This window comes from Nicotiana sylvestris, chromosome 4, assembly GCF_000393655.2.
Source record: "Nicotiana sylvestris chromosome 4, ASM39365v2, whole genome shotgun sequence".
NCBI classification, from domain to species: domain Eukaryota; kingdom Viridiplantae; phylum Streptophyta; class Magnoliopsida; order Solanales; family Solanaceae; genus Nicotiana; species Nicotiana sylvestris.
In genome coordinates, this window is record NC_091060.1 from 158,599,932 (window position 1) to 158,622,661 (window position 22,730).

The 22,730-nt window shown below is 37.4% G+C and overlaps 3 protein-coding genes across 5 annotated transcripts; all 3 read left to right on the forward strand.

The window, feature by feature from the left end:
• The first annotated feature begins 1,860 nt into the window (after positions 1-1,860).
• Positions 1,861-3,678, forward strand: LOC138890415 (uncharacterized). The gene is made up of 2 exons (XM_070173797.1): positions 1,861-2,851; positions 3,131-3,678. Exons 1-2 carry the CDS (start codon positions 1,861-1,863, stop codon positions 3,676-3,678), a joined length of 1,539 nt encoding a protein of 512 aa, XP_070029898.1.
• Positions 3,679-5,116: 1,438 nt separating this feature from the next.
• LOC138890416 (uncharacterized) lies at positions 5,117-16,350 on the forward strand. Its single transcript, XM_070173798.1, has 3 exons — positions 5,117-5,543; positions 16,200-16,243; positions 16,330-16,350. The coding sequence occupies exons 1-3, from the start codon at positions 5,117-5,119 to the stop codon at positions 16,348-16,350; spliced, it is 492 nt and encodes a 163-aa protein (XP_070029899.1).
• LOC104221670 (probable E3 ubiquitin-protein ligase RHG1A) lies at positions 15,692-22,381 on the forward strand. 3 transcript variants are annotated; one of them, XM_009772780.2, is made up of 7 exons: positions 15,692-15,722; positions 16,200-16,243; positions 17,568-19,421; positions 20,146-20,196; positions 21,516-21,614; positions 21,694-21,837; positions 21,948-22,381. In XM_009772780.2, the coding sequence occupies exons 3-7, from the start codon at positions 17,652-17,654 to the stop codon at positions 22,077-22,079; spliced, it is 2,196 nt and encodes a 731-aa protein (XP_009771082.1). In that variant the 5' UTR covers positions 15,692-15,722; positions 16,200-16,243; positions 17,568-17,651; the 3' UTR covers positions 22,080-22,381. The 3 variants fall into 3 exon arrangements, with proteins under 3 accessions (XP_009771082.1, XP_009771081.1, XP_009771080.1); XM_009772779.2 differs by lacking the exon at positions 15,692-15,722 and adding an exon at positions 15,912-15,967; XM_009772778.2 differs by lacking the exon at positions 15,692-15,722 and adding an exon at positions 15,980-16,084.
• Positions 22,382-22,730: the final 349 nt, after the last annotated feature.

Consider the following 22,730-nt stretch of genomic DNA (forward strand, 5'->3'; position numbering starts at 1 on the left):
CAACAGCTTGATGGAGTCTTTCTTCACTTTTGATGTCTATTCTATTTCGGATAGTAGGATAGATTTATTCTTTTATATATTCTACTAGTTGCCCAATACTTATGACACCAGGTCTTAGTACACACATTAGTAGACTATTCTTTTGGGAATTGTATAATTATTTTTGGTACATTAGTGGTCATTACTTATTTTAACTATAACTTAAGAAATTGATGCATTTATTTTGATAAAAGTAAAATGAGAACTTATTTACATTTCCGCGTTTGGCTTGCCCAACAATGGTGGTGGGCGCCATCATGACCTATAATGAAAATGGGTCGTGATAACAATGTATCAGACTACTACGTTCACGTAAGTCTCACAAGTAATGGGCAAACCCAATAGAGTCTTGCAGATCGGTATGGAGACGTCTGTATTTATCTTCGAGAGGCTATAGGGTGTTAGGAAAACTACTCTTTATTCATTTCCTATCGTGCAGTGGTTGGTATACTAAATTTCCCTCTTCTATTCTCTCACAGATGGTGAGAACACGCACGGCTGATGTTTCGGACCCGAGAAGAGCTCCCCCCTCCCCCCGTTGCTAGAGGCCGGGGGAGGGCACCGGCCCAAGGTAGGGGAAGAGGGTACCCCAGAGCTGTTCCAGTAGAACCACTAGCATATCATGCGAGAGATCCTATCATCGAGGAGCGGGGCGAGGTGCACGTAGCTGAGCCTACCCCAGCGGACTTTATGACAACACTAGGTTTCCAGGAGATCATGGACCGTATGCTGCGGTTCATGGATTCCATGACTCAGGCTGGTTTATTTCCAGCGGATCCAGCTACATCACAGGCAGGAGGGGGAGCACAGACCCCTACTGCTCAGGCTCCTGGTCATGCAGCTGCAGTGTATCAGATTCTGGGTGCATTACCCGTAGATGGGCCCTATCCAGTTGCTGCAGTGGCGCCCCAACCCAAACTAGCTGCGGATGGTGACCCACAGAAGTTGTTAGATAGATGGACTAGACTTCACCCTATTGTCTTCGGGGATGAGCGTCATGAGGATGCCCCGGATTTCATATATAGGTGCAGGGATAAACTGCACAACATGAGGATATTGGAGTCGCATGGGGTTGACTTCACTGCTTTTCAGCTAGAGGGCAGGGCCAGTAGATGGTGGCAGTCATATATTCTTGGCAGGCCAGCAGGTTATCCTCCCATCACTTGGTGCCAGTTCGTGCAGTTATTCTTGAACATGTATATTCCACCCTCTAAGATGGAAGAGTTGCGATATCAGTTCGAGCAGCTGGAGCAGGGTCAGATGTTAGTGACCGACTATGAGGCAAAGTTTTCTGAGTTATCCCGCCATGCATTGATGATACTTCCTACTGACGCAAATAGGGTGTGGAGGTTCGCTGCAGGGTTGCATTCTGGCATTAGGGCCAATATGGTCCGAGAGGTGGAGATGAGGACTCCTTATCAACTAGTAGTGGAGATTGCTCGGAGGATTTAGAGCTACCGTCTGAGGGGTAGAGAGCAGATGCAGCAGGATAAGAGGGCTAGATTCTCTGAAGAGTTTAGAGGTGTCCCGGCTAGGGGTAAAGGTCAGTTTGGGAGGTGTCAGCCCAACAAACCCCCATATTCAGCACCACCACCTGCTCGGGGTGCTCTGGCATGCCCCTATTTCAGCATCATGCTAGAGAGTTCTTATCGCCCGCCAGCTATTTAGGGTTCCTCCAGTGGGTATTCAGGTCCCAAGGGTTCTTCTGGTTCCTATTTCAGTGCTATGCCAGAGAGTTTATACCGTCCACCGGCTATCCATGCTTCTTCCACTGGGTCTATAGGCTATCAGGGTCATCCATCAGGGTAGTAGGTCGCCGCAATGCGTGGTTGTTTTGAGTGCGGAGACCTTGGTCATATAAGGAGATACTGCACCAGGCTTTGGGGCAAGGCAGTACAGCAGGATCAGCGGCCTATGATTTCAGCATCGGTTGCCCATCCATCTAGAGGTGGAGGGCAGACTGGTAGAGGTCGTCCAAGAGGTGGAGGCCAAACAGGGAGAGGTCGACCAGCCACTGTTCAGTCAGGTGGAGGCCAGCCAACCGACGCTCCAGGCAGATTCTATGCTCTTCCGGCTGGGCTAGATGCATTGGCCTCAGATGCCGTCATCACAGGTATTATTTCTGTCAGCGTTAGAGATGCTTCGGTATTATTTGATCTAGGGTCTACCTATTCATATGTATCATCTCTATTTGCTCGATTCCTGGTTATTTCTCCTGAGCCTTTGGGCACTCCTGTTAATATATCCACTCCTGTGGGCAATTCTGTGCTTGTGGATCGGATCTACCGGTCCTGTGTGATCACATTATTTGGTTTCAAGACTAGAGCGGATCTCATGTTGCTCGATATGATCGACTTTGAGATTATCCTGGGCATGGATTGGTTATCTCCATATCACGCCGTCCTATATTGCCATGCCAAGACTATTACATTGGTAATGCCAGGGTTGCCAAGATTGAAGTGGAAGGGTTCCACAGTTGATATATCTAGTCGGGTTATCTCTTTCTTGAAGGCTCGACATATGGTCGAGAAGGGGTGTTTGGCTTATCTAACTTATGTTTGGGATGCCACTACTGAGTCTCTGAGGATTGATTCAATTCCAGTAGTTCGGGAGTTCGTTGATGTGTTTCCTTCTGATCTTCCGGGCATGCCACCGGATCGCGATATTAATTTCTGTATTGATTTAGCTCCAGGCACCCAGCCTATATCTATCCCACCGTATTGTATGGCTCCGAAAGAGCTGAAGGAGTTGAAGGAGCAACTTGAGGAGTTGTTAGCAAAGTGGTTTGCTAGACCTAGTGTATCACCTTGGGGTGCACTAGTGTTATTTGTGAAGAAGAAGGATGGGACTATGCGGATGTGCATTTACCGCCAGTTGAACAAAGTCACCACCAAGAACAAGTATCTGTTGCCTCGTATCGATGATTTGTTTGACCAGTTGCAGGGTGCTATGGTGTTCTCTAAGATCGACTTGAGGTCAGGATATCATCAGCTGAAGATTTGGGACTCAGATGTTCCGAAGACTGCATTCCGGACTAGATATGGCCATTATGAGTTTTTGGTGATGTCCTTTGGCTTGACTAATGTCCCAGCAGCACTTATGGACTTGATGAACACGATGTTCAGACCTTATATTGATTCCTTTGTCATCATCTTCATTGACGACATCTTGATATACTCACGTAGCCTGGGGGAGCACGAGCATCATTTGAGAGTAGTGCTTCAGACCTTGCAAATGCATGAGCTATATGCTAAGTTCTTCAAATATGAGTTTTGGCTAGAATCAGTGGCATTCTTGAGGCATGTTGCGTCAGGAGAGGGTATTATGGTGGATCCCAAGAAGATTGAGGCAGTTCAGAGTTGGCCACGTCCTACTTCCATGACCGAGATCAGGAGTTCCCTGGGGTTAACAGGCTATTACAGACGATTCGTGCAGGGCTTTTCATCTATTGCATCACCTCTGACTAGATTGACCCAGAAGGGTGCTCCTTTCCGTTGGTCCGATGATTGTGAGGAGAGCTTTCAGAAGCTCAAGACAACTTTGACTACGGCACCAATTCTTGTATTGCCTTCCGGTTTAGGGACGTATATGGTATATTGCAATGCTTCACGTGTTGGATTGGGATGTGTATTAATGTAGGAGGGGCGAGTTATTGCATATGCGTCGTGTCAATTGAAGATTCATGAGAAGAATTATCATGTGCACAATCTGGAGTTGGTCGCGATTGTTCATGCTCTTAAGATATAGAGGCATTATTTGTATGGGGTGTCATGTTAGGTTTATACTGATCATCGCAGCTTACAGTATTTGTTCAAGCAGAGGGATCTTAATTTGAGGTAGTTCAAGTGGCTTGAGTTACTGAAGGATTATGACATCACCATTCTTTATCATCCGGGTAAAGCAAATGTGGTCGCGGATGCCTTAAGCAGGAAAGTAGAGAGTATGGGTAGCTTGGCATTCATTCCAGCAGAGGAGAGGCCACTAACTTTGGACATTCAGTCCTTGGCTAACAGACTTGTGAGGTTGGATATTTCAGAGCCTAGCCGAGTTCTTGTGTGTGTTGTTGCTTAGTCTTCATTATTGAGGTAGATCAAGGCCCAGCAGTTCGATGATCCACATTTGGCAGTTCTTAGAGAGACAGTGCTACAAGGAGGTTCCAAGGAGTTTCTACTGGCGAGGATGGTATTTTGCGACTTCAGGGTCGTCTATGTGTTCCTAATTTTGATGGCCTGAGGGAGAGGATCCTAGATGAGGCACACAGTTCACATTATTCTATTCACCCGGGTGCTACGAAGATGTATCGTGACTTGAGGCAGGATTATTGGTGGCAGAGGATGAAAAAAAGGCATAGTGGAGTATGTGGTAAGGTATTCGAATTGCCAGTAGGTCAAGTATGAGCACTAGAGGCCGGGTGTCCTACTTCAGTAGATGCCCATACCAGAGTGGAAGTGGGAGCGCATTATTATGGATTTCATGGTTGGGTTGCCCTGGTCTTTGCGGAAGTTTGATGTAGTGTGGGTCATTATTGACAGATTGACCAAGTTGGCCCACTTTATTCTAGTGGCGACTACTTATACTTCAGAGAGGTATGCTCAGATTTACATTCGGGAGATAGTCAGGTTGCACGGTATGCCTGTTTCCATCATATCAGACAGAGGCCCTCAGTTTACTTCCCATTTTTTGAGAGCTGTTCAGAGTGAATTAGGGACCCGTGTGGAGCTTAGCACAACATTCCACCCTCAGACAATGGGCAGTCGGAGCAGACAATTCAGATCTTGGAGGACATGCTTAGAGCATGTGTGATTGATTTTGGAGGACAGTGGGATCAGTTCTTACACTTAGCAGAGTTTGCTTACAACAATAGTTATCAGTCCAGCATAGAGATGGCTTCATTCAAGGCTTTATATGGTCGACGATGTCTCCTATCGGGTGGTTTGAGCCTGGTGAGGCTAAGTTATATGGTACAGACTTGGTGCAAGGTGCCTTGGACAAGGTAAAGTTGATTCAGGAGAGGCTTCGCACAACTCAATCCAGACAGAAGGGTTACGCGGATTAGAAGGCGCGTGATGTATCATTCATGGTTGGCGAGAAGGTCCTCTTGAAAGTCTCGCCAATGAAAGGTATTATGAGGTTCGGGAAGAAGGGCAAGTTGAGCCCAAGATTCATTGGCCCCTTTGAGGTGTTGAGGCGAGTTGGAGAGGTTGCTTACAAGCTTGTTTTACCCCCCAATTTATCGGGAGTTCATCCAATTTTCCACGTGTCCATGCTTTGGAGGTATCATGCTGACTTGTCTCATGTGTTAGACTTCAGTACTATTAAGCTATATGAGAGTTTGGGTTATGAGGAGGAGCCAATTGCCATTGTTGATAGACAGGATCGCCAGTTAAGATTCAAGAGAATTTCAACGAGGAAGGTCCAGTGGAGGGGCCAACCAGTCGAGGAGACGACCTGGGAGTCCAAGGAGGACGTGCAGAGCAGATACCCACATTTATTGAGCACCTCAGGTACTTTTCTATGTCCGTTCGAGGACGAACATTTGTTTAAGAGGTGGAGAATGTAACGACTCGACTGGTCGTTTTGCTTTTTAGAACCTCATTCCCTTAAATAAAACTTCTCGCACGTGCTTAAAATAATTTATGACTTGCGGGGATGGTTGGTTCGGGATTTGGAAGAGTTTGGATTGAAATAGGCTTATTTGATTCCTTAAGATTTTTTTTAAAAGGCTAAGTATGACTTTGGTCAACATTTTTAGCAAACGAGCGTATGCCCGGAGTAGAATTCCGAGGTCCCTAGCCCGAGTAATGAATTTTTATTAGAAATTATTAAACTGAAATTCTAAGGATTTAAGGAAACTAAATAATGATTAATCATGTTGGTATCGGGCTAGTATATTGGTTTTGGAGCCTGGTACAGGTCCAATATACAATTTAAGACTTGCCCGCAAAATTTGGTGTCAATCCGAGTAGTATAAGTATGTTTCGGCACGTTAGAAGTGAATTTAAGAACTTGAAGTTTATAAGTTTGAATCAATTGGTTTTAGGGGATAATTCTTATATTTAGCGTTGTTTTGGGCGTTCCGAGGGTTCGAGCGAGTCCGTCTCATGATTTCAGACTTGTCGGTATGTTCGGGTGGGTCCCGGGAGCCCCGAGCATCAATCGGGCAAGGCTCGAGTGAAGTTGGAAAATTTGGGAAGAGTTGAAGCTTCAGGTTGCTGTCATAACCGCACCTGCGGTTGGTCAGCTGCAGGTGCGAGACCGCAGAAGCGGTCCACCTCTCGCAGATGCGGCCCAGCGACCCAGTTGAGATTCTGCAGAAGTGGGGCCCTTTCTGCAGATGCGGTGGTCGCAGGTGCGGCCCAGAACCGCAGATGCGGAAATCACTGAAGCAGTGAGCTTCATTTAATATGGGCTCCAACCATTTTTGCCCTTTTTGCACTCGTGTATGGGCCATTTTGGAGCTCTTGAGAGGAGATTTTCACCTAGCATCTTGAGGTAAGCTCATCCCCCTTATTTCTAAGTTTAATACTTGAGTTTTGGGTAGATTAACACTTAAAGATTTGGAAAAATCAAGGGATTAGAGCAAAACCTAGGGTTTTGATAAAACGTAGAATTTACCACAAAATTGGTTATGAAATGAAGTAGAAACCATATATTATTGATCCTTAAGTTATAAAAACAACTTTCTTTGAAAAATTTCGGAATCCGGGCACGTGGCCCCGGGGTCGGATTCTAGGAAACTTGTGTTTAAGGTTGTGAAATTGCTTAAATAGTTAGAATACAATCTTGTGAGCTTGTATTGACTAGTTCCTACCTCATTTAACTAGTTTTGGATCGTTCGGCTCTAAATTGAGGGTTTGGGTTCGTTCTTGGTATTGGAAGTATACTTTGGAGCGAGGTAAGTCTCCTTTCTAACCTTGTAAGAGGGAATTGTCCCCATAGGTATAATAATTTACAACTAAATGCGGGGGGCTACGTACGCACTAGGTGACGAGAGTCCGTGCGTAGCTACTATTATGTTAATTGTCCGAGTAGTTTAGGACCCGTAGCATGCCATATTTGCGAATGTCTATATATTTTCTTGCTAATGTGGTCACTTAGGATATAATAGAGAATTGAACATAAGTGAATGTATATACTTGTTGAACACTTGTATGAAATTATTTGAATATAATTGCGCCTTCATGTGTTTTCCTGATAAAAATTGATATTTGTGGATTGGGCCGATCGCCTCGGTAGAAATAGATATATCTATGGTTCGCGACATTCGACCCTCTGGCAGTGCACAGTTTATTTTCTGTTGAATCGACCGTCGACCTCGGCATTATGTGCGCATGATATCTATGTGAAATATTATTCATGACCTGCTTTGTTAAGTGTTTGGAATGTAAATGGCTAACTGAAATATTGTTAAAGACATGACTTATTACTTCTTGTTACAAACTGTTGATTATTTGTGACCTCCATGCTTAGCATAATACTTTATTATATTATTTGACCCTAGTAAGTATCAAGTCGACCTCTTGTCTCTACTTCTTCGAGATTAGACGGGATACTTACTGGGTACATATTGTTTATGTACTCATACTACACTTCTGTACTTAATTGTACAGGGTCTGAGGCAGGTACATCTGGCTATCAATCTAGTGTGCGTCCCTGATTTATAGTCCGAGACTTCCACGGTGAGCTGCTCCCTTCCTGTGCTGTTCAGTAGCTTGATGGAGTCTTTCTTCACTTTTGCTGTCTATTCTATTTTGGACAGTTGGATAGATTTATTCTTTTGTATATTCTACTAGTTAACCACTACTTGTGACACCAGGTCTTGGCACACACGTTAGTAGACTATTCTTTTGGGAATTTTATAATTATTTTTGGTACATTACTGGTCATTACTTGTTTTAACTTTAACTTAAAAAATTGTTGCACTTATTTTGATAAAAGTAAAATGAGAACTTATTTATATTTCCGCGTTTGACTTGTCCGACAATGGTGTTGGGCGTCATCATGACCGATAATGGAACTGGGCCGTGACACCCCCTTTTATATGGGATAGTTAATCCTACAATTTTAGTATACAATTTATCCCAGAATTAGCTAATACTTAACGAAATAAGGAATAAATGCAATCAGACCTCTTTATAACAACATCTTTATATAACAGTCATTTACTATAAAAGCCAAAAAAATTCGGAATCAATTTTGTATATTATATTTTACCTATATACAATAACTTTTTACCTATAACAGCAACATCCATCTTTATAGCAGTACACTATTTGTAAAATTACCCCTTTATAACATCCATATAAAATCTCTAAGATTACCAATAACAAGCCTAAAAATGATCAAATATTTTAAAATTTGAATGCATCACGGATGAAAAGAAAAATATTTTGTTACTTCCATAATTAAAGATTTTATTAAATTCTACTAAAAATATGCTTGTATATTTTAGTTTCATTGCACGGAAATTAAAGTTTTGCATATTTAATTATAAATTAATTAATAGTATATTAACTTTATTTAATAATGTATTTAATTAGTAAAATATGCATATCTTTTGAGATTTTAAATTTTAATAATTTTTTTAATGTTTTTTTATGTAAGATTAAAAGTGAAAACAAATATCTTTGGATAATATTGTTCTATAAAAGCTTAATCATATCAAAATATCAAATATTATTATAGGTGTATAACGATCATTCACTAAAAGTTAAAAGATCATCAAAATGAATAATATTTTTATAAAGCAATTTAATTGTACAATCTCAAATTCTATTCCAAAATTATTATCCTTATCCTGTGTACCAAACAATTCCTGAGTATCTATTACAAGCGTGGTGCGTCATAGTTGTTGAGTTTGAATTGATCTTAAATCCCTAATTAGTTAGTGACCTAGGCCTAGCCAAGCAAATTTTGGCTACTATCGTGAATCGTGATCTATACACACACAAACAGATTTTACTTAAATTTGGATGGTAATGATTTTCACATGCAAAATCCTCTTCTTTGTCCATTATCTTCAGAATGTTATATGATTGCCTCTTTATATATGCTATAAGTAAAATAATAATATAGTACAAATATTTCTCAAGAGGTAACTTGGCTGCACAACTTTATTTTAAAATGAATTTTTGCAAATAAATTAAAAAGCATATTCAAACGACACCATAAATAACTTTCATCATTATTACTTTGTAGTATTTTTTTTATTGTTTCCCTATGGAGATGGAGGCTCCTACCTAAGAATGGATTATAGTGAAGCTAGAGGGTTGGGACTAGGTAAAAAAAAATAAAAAGATGCCCACATCAACTAGTTTCAACTTTTAAATAGTTTCAATTAATTAGAAGAAAAAGAATCGGTACTCGGTTTTTCCTCTGCCAACCATACCTGACCTCACATAGCATGGAAAACTTCAATAATAATAATAATAATAATAATAATGACGGATTTGTAGCTTATGGGAATCATTATCTTCTTTTGTTAATTATAAGTATTCCAACCAGCCATTACGCAATGGTTGTTCAAGTAGACCATATGGGAAAAGATTGGATGCTTGTTCTCCATCATCTAAACCATCAAATCCAAATTCTCCTATTTTTTTTTTCATCATAAAAAACAATGCCAGAAGCCAAATTACAACCATTTAAAAAATCGAGAAAAATATAATAATTAAATATAGGTCCACTTAATAGTAGATGCCATGTCTACGGTGTTCACAGGCAGCAATTAAAAAGTTGTTTGGACCATTTAACACTAGCAATATTACCGCTTTATTAGACATTTCCCCTCTCTTTCTTTTATTCACACTACTTTTTATCTTTTCTCCCCCCTTCCCAAATTATGATTATTGAGAATTACGTATGATGATCATTGTATTATTCGTAGGTATCAGATATATGGTTCATGTATTAAAATTTTAACATATGAGTATAATTTAACTATGTCTGTGATTTTTAATCGAATGAAGTTTCTATCCCATAAAAGCTCAGTTCATTAGAGCGAAAGATTAAAAATCTTTATATCAACAAAACCGAAGAATACTGATGAAAACTGAAATGCCGCTGAAAAAGTAGGCAAAAAATTGCGAGTACTTGACGTGATATAATTTTCTTTTATTATCATGCGTAAAAAACTATTGCATAATTGATTCTAAGGTTTATTAATGTGAAACAAGACACATCAGCCAGCTACCTTGGAAATAATGCGGAATTTATCATTGAAATCAGAAAAATACCATCTTGTAGACGTTATTTTTACCAAACTAAGAGTCCGTTTGGCCATGAATTTTTTTTAATTTTTTTTCGAAATTAGTGTTTGACCATAAAATTTCTAATTTTCACTTGAAGATATATTTTAAAATTTTTCGAAAATTTGAAAACTCCAAAAAACTGTTTTTCAAAATTTTCACTCAAATCACTCACAAAAATTCAAAAACAACCCATAATTTTTTTCATGTCCAAACACAACTCTATTTTTCAAATTTCATTTTGCACATGGTGTTTATTGACCTAGAAAAAACATATGACAAGATCCCCAAGGAAGTTCTTTGGAGATGCCTGGAGGTGAAAGGTGTTCCGATTGCTTATATTAGTGTGATTAAGGAACTAAGACTCAGTATAGGACAACGGGGGGTGACTCGAAACATTTTTCGGTTGTTATGGTTTTATACCAAGGATCTGCGCTCAACCCGTTTTTATTTGCCCCGTCGATGGATGCACTAGCACACCATATTTAAAGGGAGGTGCCATGGTGTATGTTATTCGCTAATGATAGTTCTGATCGATAAGAAGCGAGGCGGCATTAACGAGAGGTTGGAGGTTTGAAGACAAACCCTTAAGTCTAAAGGTTTCGAGTTAAACAAGACTAAGATAGAATACGTGGAGTGCAAGTTCGGCGGCGTATCAGGAGAAGAGGACATAGACATAAGACTTGACTCCCCAAAAAAAGGAGCTTCAAGTACCTAGGGTCGATTATCCAAGGGGGATGGGGAGATTGACGAGGATGTTACGCACCGTGTAGGGGTGAGTGGTTGAAATGGAGGCTAGCATCTAGTGTTTTGTGTGACAGGAAGGCATCTCCAAAACTTAAAGGTAAGTTCTATGGCGGTGGTTAGACCGGCCATGATATATGGTGCAGAGTGTTGACCAGTCAAGAATATTCATATCAACAAGATAAAAGTTGCAGAAATGAGGATATTGAGATGAATATGCGGGCACACTAGGCTGGATAAGATTAAGAATGAAGATATCCAGGTGAAGGTGGATGTAGCTTCCATGGAAGATAAGATGCGGGAAGCTAGGCTTAGATGGTTTGGGCACGTGAGGAGGAGAAGTTTAAATGCCTCGGTGAGGATGTGTGAACGACTGACCTTGACGGGTACGAGAAAAGGTAGAGGACGACCAAAGAAATATTTGGGAGAGGTGATCATGCAGGACATGGTGCGGCTTCAGATTTTCGAGGATATTGCCCTTGATAGGAAGTTGTGGAGGTCGAGCATTAAGGTTGTATGTTAGGAGGTAAGAGGCTAGCCTGATAGTGTTTTGTCTTAGGTTGCTAGTGGCTTTAGTTGTGTCCATATTACTTTTTTAGGATTGCAAGTTAGGTCGTAGAAGGCTAGTTTAATAGTGTTTTGTCTTTAGGATGCTAGTGACTCTTGTTGTATCCATATTACTCCATTGTGTTTGAAGTACTGTGCCATTGTTACCGCTTATTGTTATTACTTTTATGTCTATTTTTTGGTTATTACGTTGTTGGTGTTATCTTTCTAGTTTCCTTTGCTATTACTGCTCTATTGTCTTTTTTCATCTTCTTAAGTCGATGGTCTATCAGAAACATCCTCTCCACTCCTACGGAGTAAGGGTAAGGTATACGTACACACTACACTCCCCAGACCCCAATTGTGGAATTTCACAGAGTAGTAGTAGTAGTAGTAGTAGTAGTAGTAGTAGTTGTTGTTGTTGTTGTTGTTGTTGTTGTTGTTGTTGTTGTTGTATTTTCACTTAGAAAACAATTCTCTTTTTTCTTTTTTTTGAAATTTTACAATTCTTATGTCCAAACGCCCACTAAGTAATATAATTTTAAGAGTCATAAATTAATTGATACTCCCCCGTTTTAATTTAAATGATACATTTTTCTTATTAGTATGTTCCTAAAAGAATGACACATTTAATATATTTAAAAATAATTTAATTTTGAACTTTTTCATTTTACCCATTTTATCTCTAATTTAACTTTAAAGTAGAGGTGTTGAATGCTCTTAGGTTGTAAATTTGTTATTTTGTTTGGTTATGGTAAATACTTCACAGGTTTTACCGGAACTTTAAAGTAGTGAAATTTATGTCAACGCAAACCACCCAAGTAAGTAAACAACATTTGAAAAGAGGGAAGCTAATCGATATAATTGACGGAAATTACCAAGTTTTTGATCATTAAATGGATAATAATCAGCATCAAGCACAGTTGCCAAAACTATAATACTCGTCCCCCCGGAAAAAAAAAAACTCGTGAATGCCTCAGGCCAACAACTAACGAGGGCACAAGTAATTTCCATTTTCTGGGAATTCCAAGGGAAATAAATGGTAAAGTATCAGTCACCACCCAAAATTTAAAATGGGAAATAAAAATTGGTCTATAATAGATTAATAGTACATGAGATATTTTGGTATCGAAAATGTATTAGAGCCATAATGCAATTGGTAAGTACATTTCTACTTTCGCTGTAGGACCCACTCATTAAGCATATGTGTTTTTTTTCTTTATACTTTTGTACCCAGTTATACATTGAGTATAATTTTTTCAATGAACAAGTGTCAGCTACCGAAAACGCCGAATACGTGTGGCTCCGCCATTCAACATAACCGGAATTCATTTGCCATATTTTACATAACATCAACACCATTTAAGAATTAAATTGCTTTGTGTACTTAAGAAAGTTTCAAATAATTTTGAATTAATTTTTACTATAACATGCTCTGACTTATAGTAATTTTTTAATGAATTTCTAAATCTGAAAATATTATTTAAAAAAGTTAAGAAAATTTACACTAAAATTATAAGTGGGCGTTCGGATATAAGAATTGTAAAATTTCGGAAAAAAAGTGAGAAATAAAATTCAAGTAAAAATAGTATTTAAAAATTAGAGCTGCGTTTGGACATGATTATAAAACTTTGGTTGTTTTTAAATTTTTGTGAGTTATGTGAACTGAAATTTTCGAAAAATAACTTTTTGGAGTTTTTCAATTTTTTGAAAAAATCTGAAATTCATCTTCAAATGAAAACAAAAAATTGCACGGCAAAACATTAATTTATTTATCTATACTATATTAAAAATACGAATGCCCTTAGTGAAATATCATTCACCTTTTTATCCTTTAAAATATATATTTTACATTGGATAATTGTAAAATCAAAAGACTTTCCTAATATTTAGGAGTACTAAATCAAAGAGTTTTTTAATAGTAACTATTGTTAGAAAAAATAGAAATTATTAATTTGTGATAATTAATTATAATAATTAATTTACTGAAGCATCTAAATTACCGTGATTTATATTCCCGTTAAATAATTGGAAAAAAACTTTAATTTTTTTGGTAAAAAAACAAACTAATATTATTGCTAAGAACATGTATATAATTTGAGTTTACAAAATATAAATTTAGTTACAAAATTCATCTTGTAGCTGATCAGATATTTTTATAATCCATCGCTAATTCTGTCACTGAATATGATTAGCGATGAATATTTATTATTTAGCCACATAAATGGTCCTTCACTATTATTTTTTCTTTTTTTGTTGTTGACATGTCTATAATAAGTACCTAGATGATCATTTTGATACAAAATTAAAATTTAAAAAGGTGATACATGATAGAACACTGATCTTTCAAGATTATCTTGGTCGTTTTCATGCTTAGCTAGACCATTCGCTACTTTTTGACTAAATAGGATTAATATTAGTCATTTTCAAGAGCTTATATTTTTTATAATTTTATACACATCGATATTTCGTATACTCGTATCGCACGTATCCTAAAATCAATTTCTAAAAGAAAAAAGAACTATTTTCTTATGGCCAAATGGAAAGCTAGGTGTGTTAACTGCGTGTTTCGAATGTGACAGATGAAGTGATAGCATGAACATAAACAAGTTTGAATTAAAGAGCATTATATGAGAAATTGAATATCTATAACCAATACCGAAATCCAAAATGGGCAATTCAAATTAAAGAAAATACTCCAAGTACAGCTTGACCAAATTTACGAGTTATAATGAAAATTTTGAGAGAAGCCACAATTTAAAAATTAAATTCCCAATACTACTAATTTCTAACTGATGGATCTTCTTCTTTTTTTTATTTTATTTATTTATTTATGCTGAAACTAATTACGTTTCAAATTAAATATTCTTCCAAATTTATACTGCTGTCCAGATATTATTCCTCCTACACTTTCATTTCAAATAACTTTCTACTATGTAATTACAAAATAATCAATTAATCTAAAAAATTAACTATATAACAAATCTTGACTTTTTTGATGATTCAAATCTTGATTTGTAGTAGAGTAATACTTTTTAACGGTTTTAAATGTTTTAATATAGTTTTAAAATGACAACAATTAATATCTAATTTTTTTACTGAAATTATGTGTTTTACTCTCGTGTTTCAGTTCCATCCGTTCATTTTGAGATAGAGGGAATAATAACATGAAGAGAGAGGGAAATGAGTTTGACTATAAGAACATGAAATTAAAAGTCCATTATTAATTCTCAAAAATAGAATAAGAAAATTTTTAAAAATGTGAAATTTTTTCAACTACATATTGGTCACAATTAAGAGAAATAATGATTATTCAAAATCTGAAATAAAGTCTTAGAAATCAAATTCAAATAATAGGATTTCCTACATCTATTAGAACTTTTATTTTTTTCTACAATTAATACTTAAGCTAAATAATTATCCTCATTTATATTTTAGATATTATTTTTGTGCATTCGCTGTCTGTATTAGCAGTAATGACAATTCAAAATTTGAAAATGTCATATTTGGAATCAAATTCAGATAATAAGATTTCATATAACAACATACTTTTTTCAAAATTAGCTAAAAATATTTAAATTAATTAATTTTCCTAATTATATTGATGTATAGATATTATTCCTATATAACATGTCAGCGTACAGTAATAACGAAAATTCAAAATTTGAAAAAAATATCATATTAGAGTTCAAATTCGGATGATCGAATTTTTCAAATTTTCCTATAATAAACATTTGAATTAAATTATATTCCTAATTTACATTTCTCTCTAGATATTATTCCTTGAGTAAAATAAAAGACATAATAGGAAAAAAAATGGTACTAGTAATATTCCAAGTGTAAGAGGAAAATGATTCCAACTTCCACGTGTAAACCAAAGAAAGTGAAAAATCAATGTAAAGATAAGGAAAAAAATACGTATGACCGAAAATACACAGAAAATCCGGGGGAAGACGTTAAATATATAAAAAAGAGAAGAGTACAAAGACAGGCATGTGATTAGAAAGAGGGACAGGTGCTTTGGCGTGAAGATGAAAACGAGAGAGACAGTGTGAGAAGAAGAGAGAAACTTAACTTTAATTTTCCATCCAAAGAATAGTACTAGTAGAGACTACTTTTACTCTATTTTTTCTTGCCTTGAAACAGGTGAATTTTCAAAGTTAGACATCTTATCATTTACTGTACTTAGTATTTTTTTTTTAAAGCCATTTGGTAAGCAGTATCAGACAACAACTCATTTCTTTACCTCTGTTTATTTCTTTTCTTTTCCCCTTCCATTTCATTTAATTCTCTGTTTGGAAACTGATTGATTTTTGGGGTCATAAATCTTTTTTATTAAAGGGTGTGTTTTTTGTGTTAAAGATTACTGTCCCCTTTCTTTAGTCTACCAGGTCAGGCCACCTCTCTTTTCATTTCTCTTTTTTCTCTCTCTCTCTCATTCTTGTTTTCCCATTTCATCTTTGATGTTTCCTCTCTTCTTCTTTTCTTCATTCAGTTCTTGTTAAGAGGTGATTCTTTTTGTATGTTTTTCTTGTTTTGATTGTTCTTTTATCTGGGTTTTTCTATAGAAAGGTAAAAGATTTATCAACCATTTTTTATCTAACGTTTCTTTTGGATTTTCAGGTGGTAACCTTAGATCTGTTGCTTCATCTGGTGCAGTTTTGCAGGTAAAATTCTTATACTTTTTCCTCAGTCAGCCGATCTTTTTTGTTTTGGTTGCTTTCTCTTTGGGTTTTTCTTTCTTTGTTTCAAGCTTTTGGTTTTCTCATGCTGATTCTGGGTTTATCTGCAAATACTTTTTTATTTATTTATGTTATATGTTTCAATGGACATTTTTCTCCCTTGGTTTTGCTGTATAAAAGGTTCGATTTTTTCTTGTTTGACTGTATGCATTTAATGCTTCAAAGGCTCCTCTTTTTTCCAGGAAATTAAGCTGAAAAACAAAGTTTTTACCTTTACTATATATATATATATAATTTTTTTGGCTGTTTATGGTTCTACATTAAGCTGATTTAGAGGGGATGAGTTAACCACCTTCTTCTATTGAAGAATACAACTTTTTTCTGATGTTTGATAATTATTACTAGTAAAGATCTGTTTTTAATGGTTTTAGAGAGATTACTTCTTTTTTGATCAAGGATATTGGATTTTCTGAAGTTTGCAGATGTATTTAGTTTTGAGTCCGTGATTATTGGTTAGTACATATGTTTAATTTTAACTCGAAATGTTTTTGGATTAGGGGAGGCCCTACTTTTTCCTAGTGTAATGCTGGTTTCTAGTTGATGGTTGCTTCATTTTGTCCTTGCTTCAATTTAAAGGCTGCTATTTTCCAGACTTTTATATAATGGTATTTGGTATGTGAAGTAGTTGTGGTATCAAGCTCTTCAAATTTTTGTTGATGAGAATTTTCTGTGATTATGCTTTTCTTAGCCGAGGGTCTATTGGAAACAACCTCTCCACCTTCTCAAGGTAGGGGTATGGTCTGCATACACACTACATGTTGTTGTTGTTCAGAATTTTCTTGTTGCCTCAGTCTAATTGAAATCAACTACATTCATTGTATGACAAAGTTTAGGTTTGTGTTCAACACAATTATCTATTCCTTGTTTTCTACTCTTTGTGATGTTTAAGGTGATATTGTTCATTGCATAAAGTCTTGTTTTTGGTACCCATGTATCGCTTATAAAATCTCGTTGCTATGCAACTTAGAAAGATATCTCAGGGAGGATGAGATATGTTTTAACTTGTGGCATCAACTAGATTAGGTCATATATCAATGCGGTGGTTAAGGCTTGTCTATGAGATCATCACCAAATTAATGTTTCTTTCATAAAAACGTGTTCTTTCCCACCTTATTCCTTACCTAATATATCAGAATATGCGAACAGGAATTTTGATTCTCACGTCCTACTAATGTACTGCCTTAATTTACCTGCTTTACTCAGATTAAGGAGTGGTTATGTCAAAATTATGTTTTTGAATTTGTTTCAGGTCTGCTTAGCTGTAGTTTGAGGCCCTGCTTGCACTACTACAATCTCAAATTCTTTTGGAGATTGTGAATTGAGTATAGACCTAATGCAAGGGCAACGGAGTACCATCGGTTCCCTGCCAGAAACTTTGAGTTTCAATCATGGTTCAACATCGAGTGATGGCAGTATAGATCAACAGATTTGTTGGAATAATTTGCGGAATCCTGCACAAAGTCGGCTACCAGATTATATGGTACCTTCTAATGAGACAAACATACAATTTCTTAGTCCTGTAAACCAAGAAAGACAGAATATAATTAGCTGGAATTTAGGAGAATCCAGCTCCTCCGGTACACAAAATAATGTTAGTCGGAGCGAACGTAAAACAGATCATGGATGGTCATCTGCAATTAGTGCCGGTCCTGGGCCTTCTCACCTCTCTGCTGAACAGCAATATGTGTCTACCAACATTCTTTCATTGAGTGATGTTGAAGTAAATTTGAACAACCAGATAGCTAACCACACTTTGTTTTCTCAAGGCTCTACTTCTAGCACTGTTCCTCATGATCTAAATAGAAGTTCTGGACTTGAGGGGAATGATGACGATGAAGATGAAGATGATGATGATGACTGCCAAGTGATGGAGTGCACCCCAGCATTCACATCTAATGCACCAGGAAAAGAACGGATGTCAACCGCGAATACTTCTTCCAACCCTTTTGCTGGGCCTTCTGCTACTAGTGGATTTCTGATGGATGAAATTGATGGCAGGCCAGGCTGTTCATTGGATGGTCGAAGAATGGCTTGTAAGAGAAAAGCACTTGAAGGACATCTAGGGCAATCTTCAGGAAGCGGAAGTTCAAATTATCTTCCATGCGCAGAAAACAGCTTATGGCGTTCACTACCTACTCCAAATAATATGACTATAGGTGCGAGTATCCCTCCACCAACAGAAAGTAGCAGAAACATCAATTTGTCGGAGCAGGTGAATCCAAGACTTGGGCTCACCGTGGGTGGAGCTACTACGGAAAGTCCTGTTGCATTGCCTGCTTCAAGAAGTGCAGAAAGTTTCAGAAGAAATTTCAGGCTGAGGATCAATGGCTCTCATCAGCAAGCTTCTATTCCTACTAATCTGTTTCGTACTGCGGGTAATGATGGAAATGTTAGCATGCCATCTGAACGGGATTCATCGAGGCTGCTTCGTAATGAATCCTTGGATTTGAGGTCTGTGTCTGCTGCAGATAATGGAATTCCTCGAGGCCAGCCTGTAGCGGTGCAGGTTCCGTCTCTGCGGCGAAGTGCACAGAGGTGGGATTTATCATCAAGCTCAAGAGCTGGCAGTTCATCAAGTTTTTCTGTTTTTGGGGAGAGAGATTCTGCAGCATATGAAGAACCAAGCTCAAGAAGTGTTCCCAGGAACATTTCACAGCATCCAATGTTCATACCCGCTACTGACTTGAGAAATTTGAACCAAAATCCTGCCAACTGGAGTTTGACTGGAGGAAATATTGCTGTTGCTGGAAATGTTGCATCTACTTCTCGAGGTAGTCCCAGCTCAGGAGCTCCTTCCGCTTCCCCTAGTTGGGTGCAACACAGAAATCCTTCTCAACATCCCAGGAGACTCTCAGAATATGTTCGTAGATCTTTGTTGTCTTCAGCTGGCAGTGAACCTGGAGGTCAGAATGGTAACACCCCACCACCTTTGGGTTCTGCTGCCTCACAGGAGATGGCACTTTCTGGTCGTCATGGGCATCGTCCGTCAAGTTCAAGGTCGGCCTTGATGTTGGAGAGACAACTCGATGGCGCTGTTGGAGTTCCATATTCTTGGAGGTCTTTGGCTGCTGCCAGTGAAGGAAGGAGCAGGCTTGTTTCCGAGGTATGATATTGATTTTTTATTGGTTCAGTATTATGTTATATCTCGCTTGTGAATGAGTTACTGGGTAAAAGCAATGCGGACTTCAATCATTGTCAGGTCATAGTATTTTCTTTCCCTTCAGCCCTCGTACACTGAACATTAAGGGTTTCCCTGATTCACTGAACATTAGGGGTCATAATACTATTATTATGGCAAATCTTTTGCTCGCAGCTTGTTTCTGAACCTCGAATTTTGTTTTCGTAAATTCAGAGTTACCTTAGTTCCAGCTGACACATTGGTCTTGTAGCCTTCTTGACAGTGAATAATATACCTTAGTTCTAGTGCTTCTTTTAGCAAAATCCACTGTGCACTTAGCATTTGTCAGCGTAAACTTCTTTTGACCTCTACGATTATTAATCTTCTTGTGGAAAAAGAGCAGAAAGCCTTTGTTGTGGCAAATGTGCGTTTAAAGTTAAGGGTCATTTCCTGAACAAAGTATCATTTTCAAATCTCGCTAAATTTAGGACATGCAAAAATTTCCAGAAAGGGAAAGAGCACTATAGGTGTACTTATTATTGGCTGAGGAACTAAAGGTGTATTTTATTTGTTGCTTATTTTTTATTAATGTTAGCTTGAGCTCTATATAACTTAGTAGTAAAAGCACAAGAGTGAGGAGTTTTTCATTCTAAGTAATTCTTCCTTTCATTTTCAATTACTTACAGCTATTTCGTTTACCTTTCAACAGATTCGCAATGTATTGGATCTTATGCGCAGGGGAGAGGCCTTAAGATTCGAGGTTAGAATTCTTGAAGCCATTTGAATAGATTGATTATTTTAAAGGTTCCTCGAAGCCATTTGAATAGGTTGATTAGTTCATCAGGTTCCAAATTTCTCAGTCAACTGGCTAATTTGCTTTTGCATCATTGATATGTTTTTCTAGATTTCCTTTATAACCTAGTGTGGTGAGGCATGTGCAAAGTCACGGCGTTGTTACAAATTGATAAAATTTTCTTCAGTTTTCCTATATTACCTTGGGGTATGATGGTGGCTAAGCAATGCCGGTACAAAGACAGAACATGGATTTTGGCCCCCATGGCTAAACATTCTCTAAACAGCCAAAATTCCGTATTTTTTGCTTAAGCTTTTCCACACTATATGGCCTTTTCTTCTTGTATTCAAGGGGAAACATGGACCTGAATTGACATGATATACTAAAAGGCTCTTTATAAAAAAAATTGATAGACTAGAGGGCTAAAACTGAAATATATTGTTGGCTAACTCTCTTTTCTTGTAATACTTTTGACACTGGCTTTATGTTCGATATTGGAATAATTGTTACAGATGCCTTTGTATTCCATGTCTATACTAAGACGTATTACACTAATTCTAGGGCTGTAGTGTTTTAATTGCTGTAGGTTTCCTTTAATACGTTTATTTTATGTTATTTAGTCCTTATAGAAAACCTAAATTATAGCTCCTATTAATTAGAAAATAAAGGAAAATCAGATTTTGTCAAAGAATTGCAGAGATCTGGAGCTTTCTTTCTCAACGAGGTCCAAGGTTTCATGCTCCCTAAATGAGTTTGAATGATTAATCGAAAATAGGGCATTCGAGAATCAAGAACAAAGGGAAGGGAACGATAATTAACTTGGATTTCCCAGTCAATTGCCCTGTTGTGCGATCTGTTTCCCATAATCTCAACACATATTCAGCCTGTAGTGAAGCTTGTACACTTCTTCTTGGATCCTGCATTAGGAAGAACGAGGTGTTTAAAATGAACAAGACGCAAATCATCTTTACTGCTGTTACTGGAACTTCGATAATAATATTGTTCTCTATTTTGCTATCCAACTTCTTCCTCTTTGTGTCCTTTCTCTCATCCTTTATTCCTATTGTTTGTGGGGCGTTTATTTAGTTATTTATTTTTGTATATGGAGGGTGGGGAGCATGATTTGACTAGTGAGCCTATGTTCCTGAGGGGACATGGAGAGGATAGGATGATAACCTACAGTATCGATATGCTTTTATATTTCTTAGCTTTCTCAGTAAGAAGTTGAGTTGATAGATTAGCTTTTCAGATCACATCTTCTGAAATTAAATGTCTTTGTATTCCAGGATGTTATGATCCTCGATCAGTCGGTCTTCTTCGGAATGGCGGATATTCATGATCGCCATCGGGATATGCGGCTTGATGTTGATAACATGTCATATGAGGTAAGTAGGGGAAAATAAGGACATTTCATTTCTACGGAAAGACATACTACTTAATTGTCCACATTCATTATACTTACAGGAATTACTTGCACTGGAGGAGCGCATTGGGAACGTCTGCACTGGGCTTAGTGAAGAAACCATTTTGAATCGTCTGAAGCAACGCAAGTATGTATGCATTAAAACAGAAGAACCCGTGGATGCTGAGCCATGCTGTGTTTGTCAGGTATCAACTTAATATTCTACTACAATTTTAGTTCGTCCTATTTGGGTAGCTTTCTTCGTTTAGATTGAACCTTGGAGCGAGGAGTTTTAATGGGTTTATTAAAATTTCAGGAAGAATATAAGGATGGTGAGGATCTTGGGAAACTGGATTGCGGCCATGATTTTCATACCGGCTGCATTAAACAGTGGCTCATGCAGAAGAATTTGTGCCCGATTTGCAAAACAACAGGGCTGAAAACCTGAGGAAAGCGTTGAGCAGTTTTCTTGTGTCAAAAAGTTGGATGTATCGGTTGGGCTATCGAAGGTTGGCACACTAAGTGGGTCTCCTCCTTTGGTCCAGGATTTATTTGAGAAAGATCTGTGTATTTTTCTCAATAATTTTATTGTGATCTCCGTTTGGAGGAGTTATTTTAGAGCTAGAAACACTAGCAACGTTAGGGATTCATTAGGCAAGAGTTACATTATTTGGTTACTCCATTTGGAGATTTACATTCAACCTTTCCAATTTATTGATACCTTTAAATATACTTGGTTCATTTTCTGCCTCTTCTTATGTTATATCTCCTAAATGCATTAAATTACACCTCTGAATGGTTGGCATAAACCTCATATGGAGAGAAGTCCTATATGTGTTGCTGGTGAAAGATCTAGCTAGCTTTGGACATACATTTGATTGAATTTTGAAAAGAGTTTTTGAAATTGTGTTAGAAAAATAGTTTTTGAAAATTGAAGTTGTGGGATTACATTGGGTCTGTTGTTGTTGTCATAAGTTGTGATTGGACAAACATTTTATTTGAAGAAAAGTTGAAGTTGTGTTTGAATTATTTTTTTCAAAACATGATGATATTTTTAATTTTTTTTTGAAAAAATGATTATGGCCAAACGGAGCCTAAT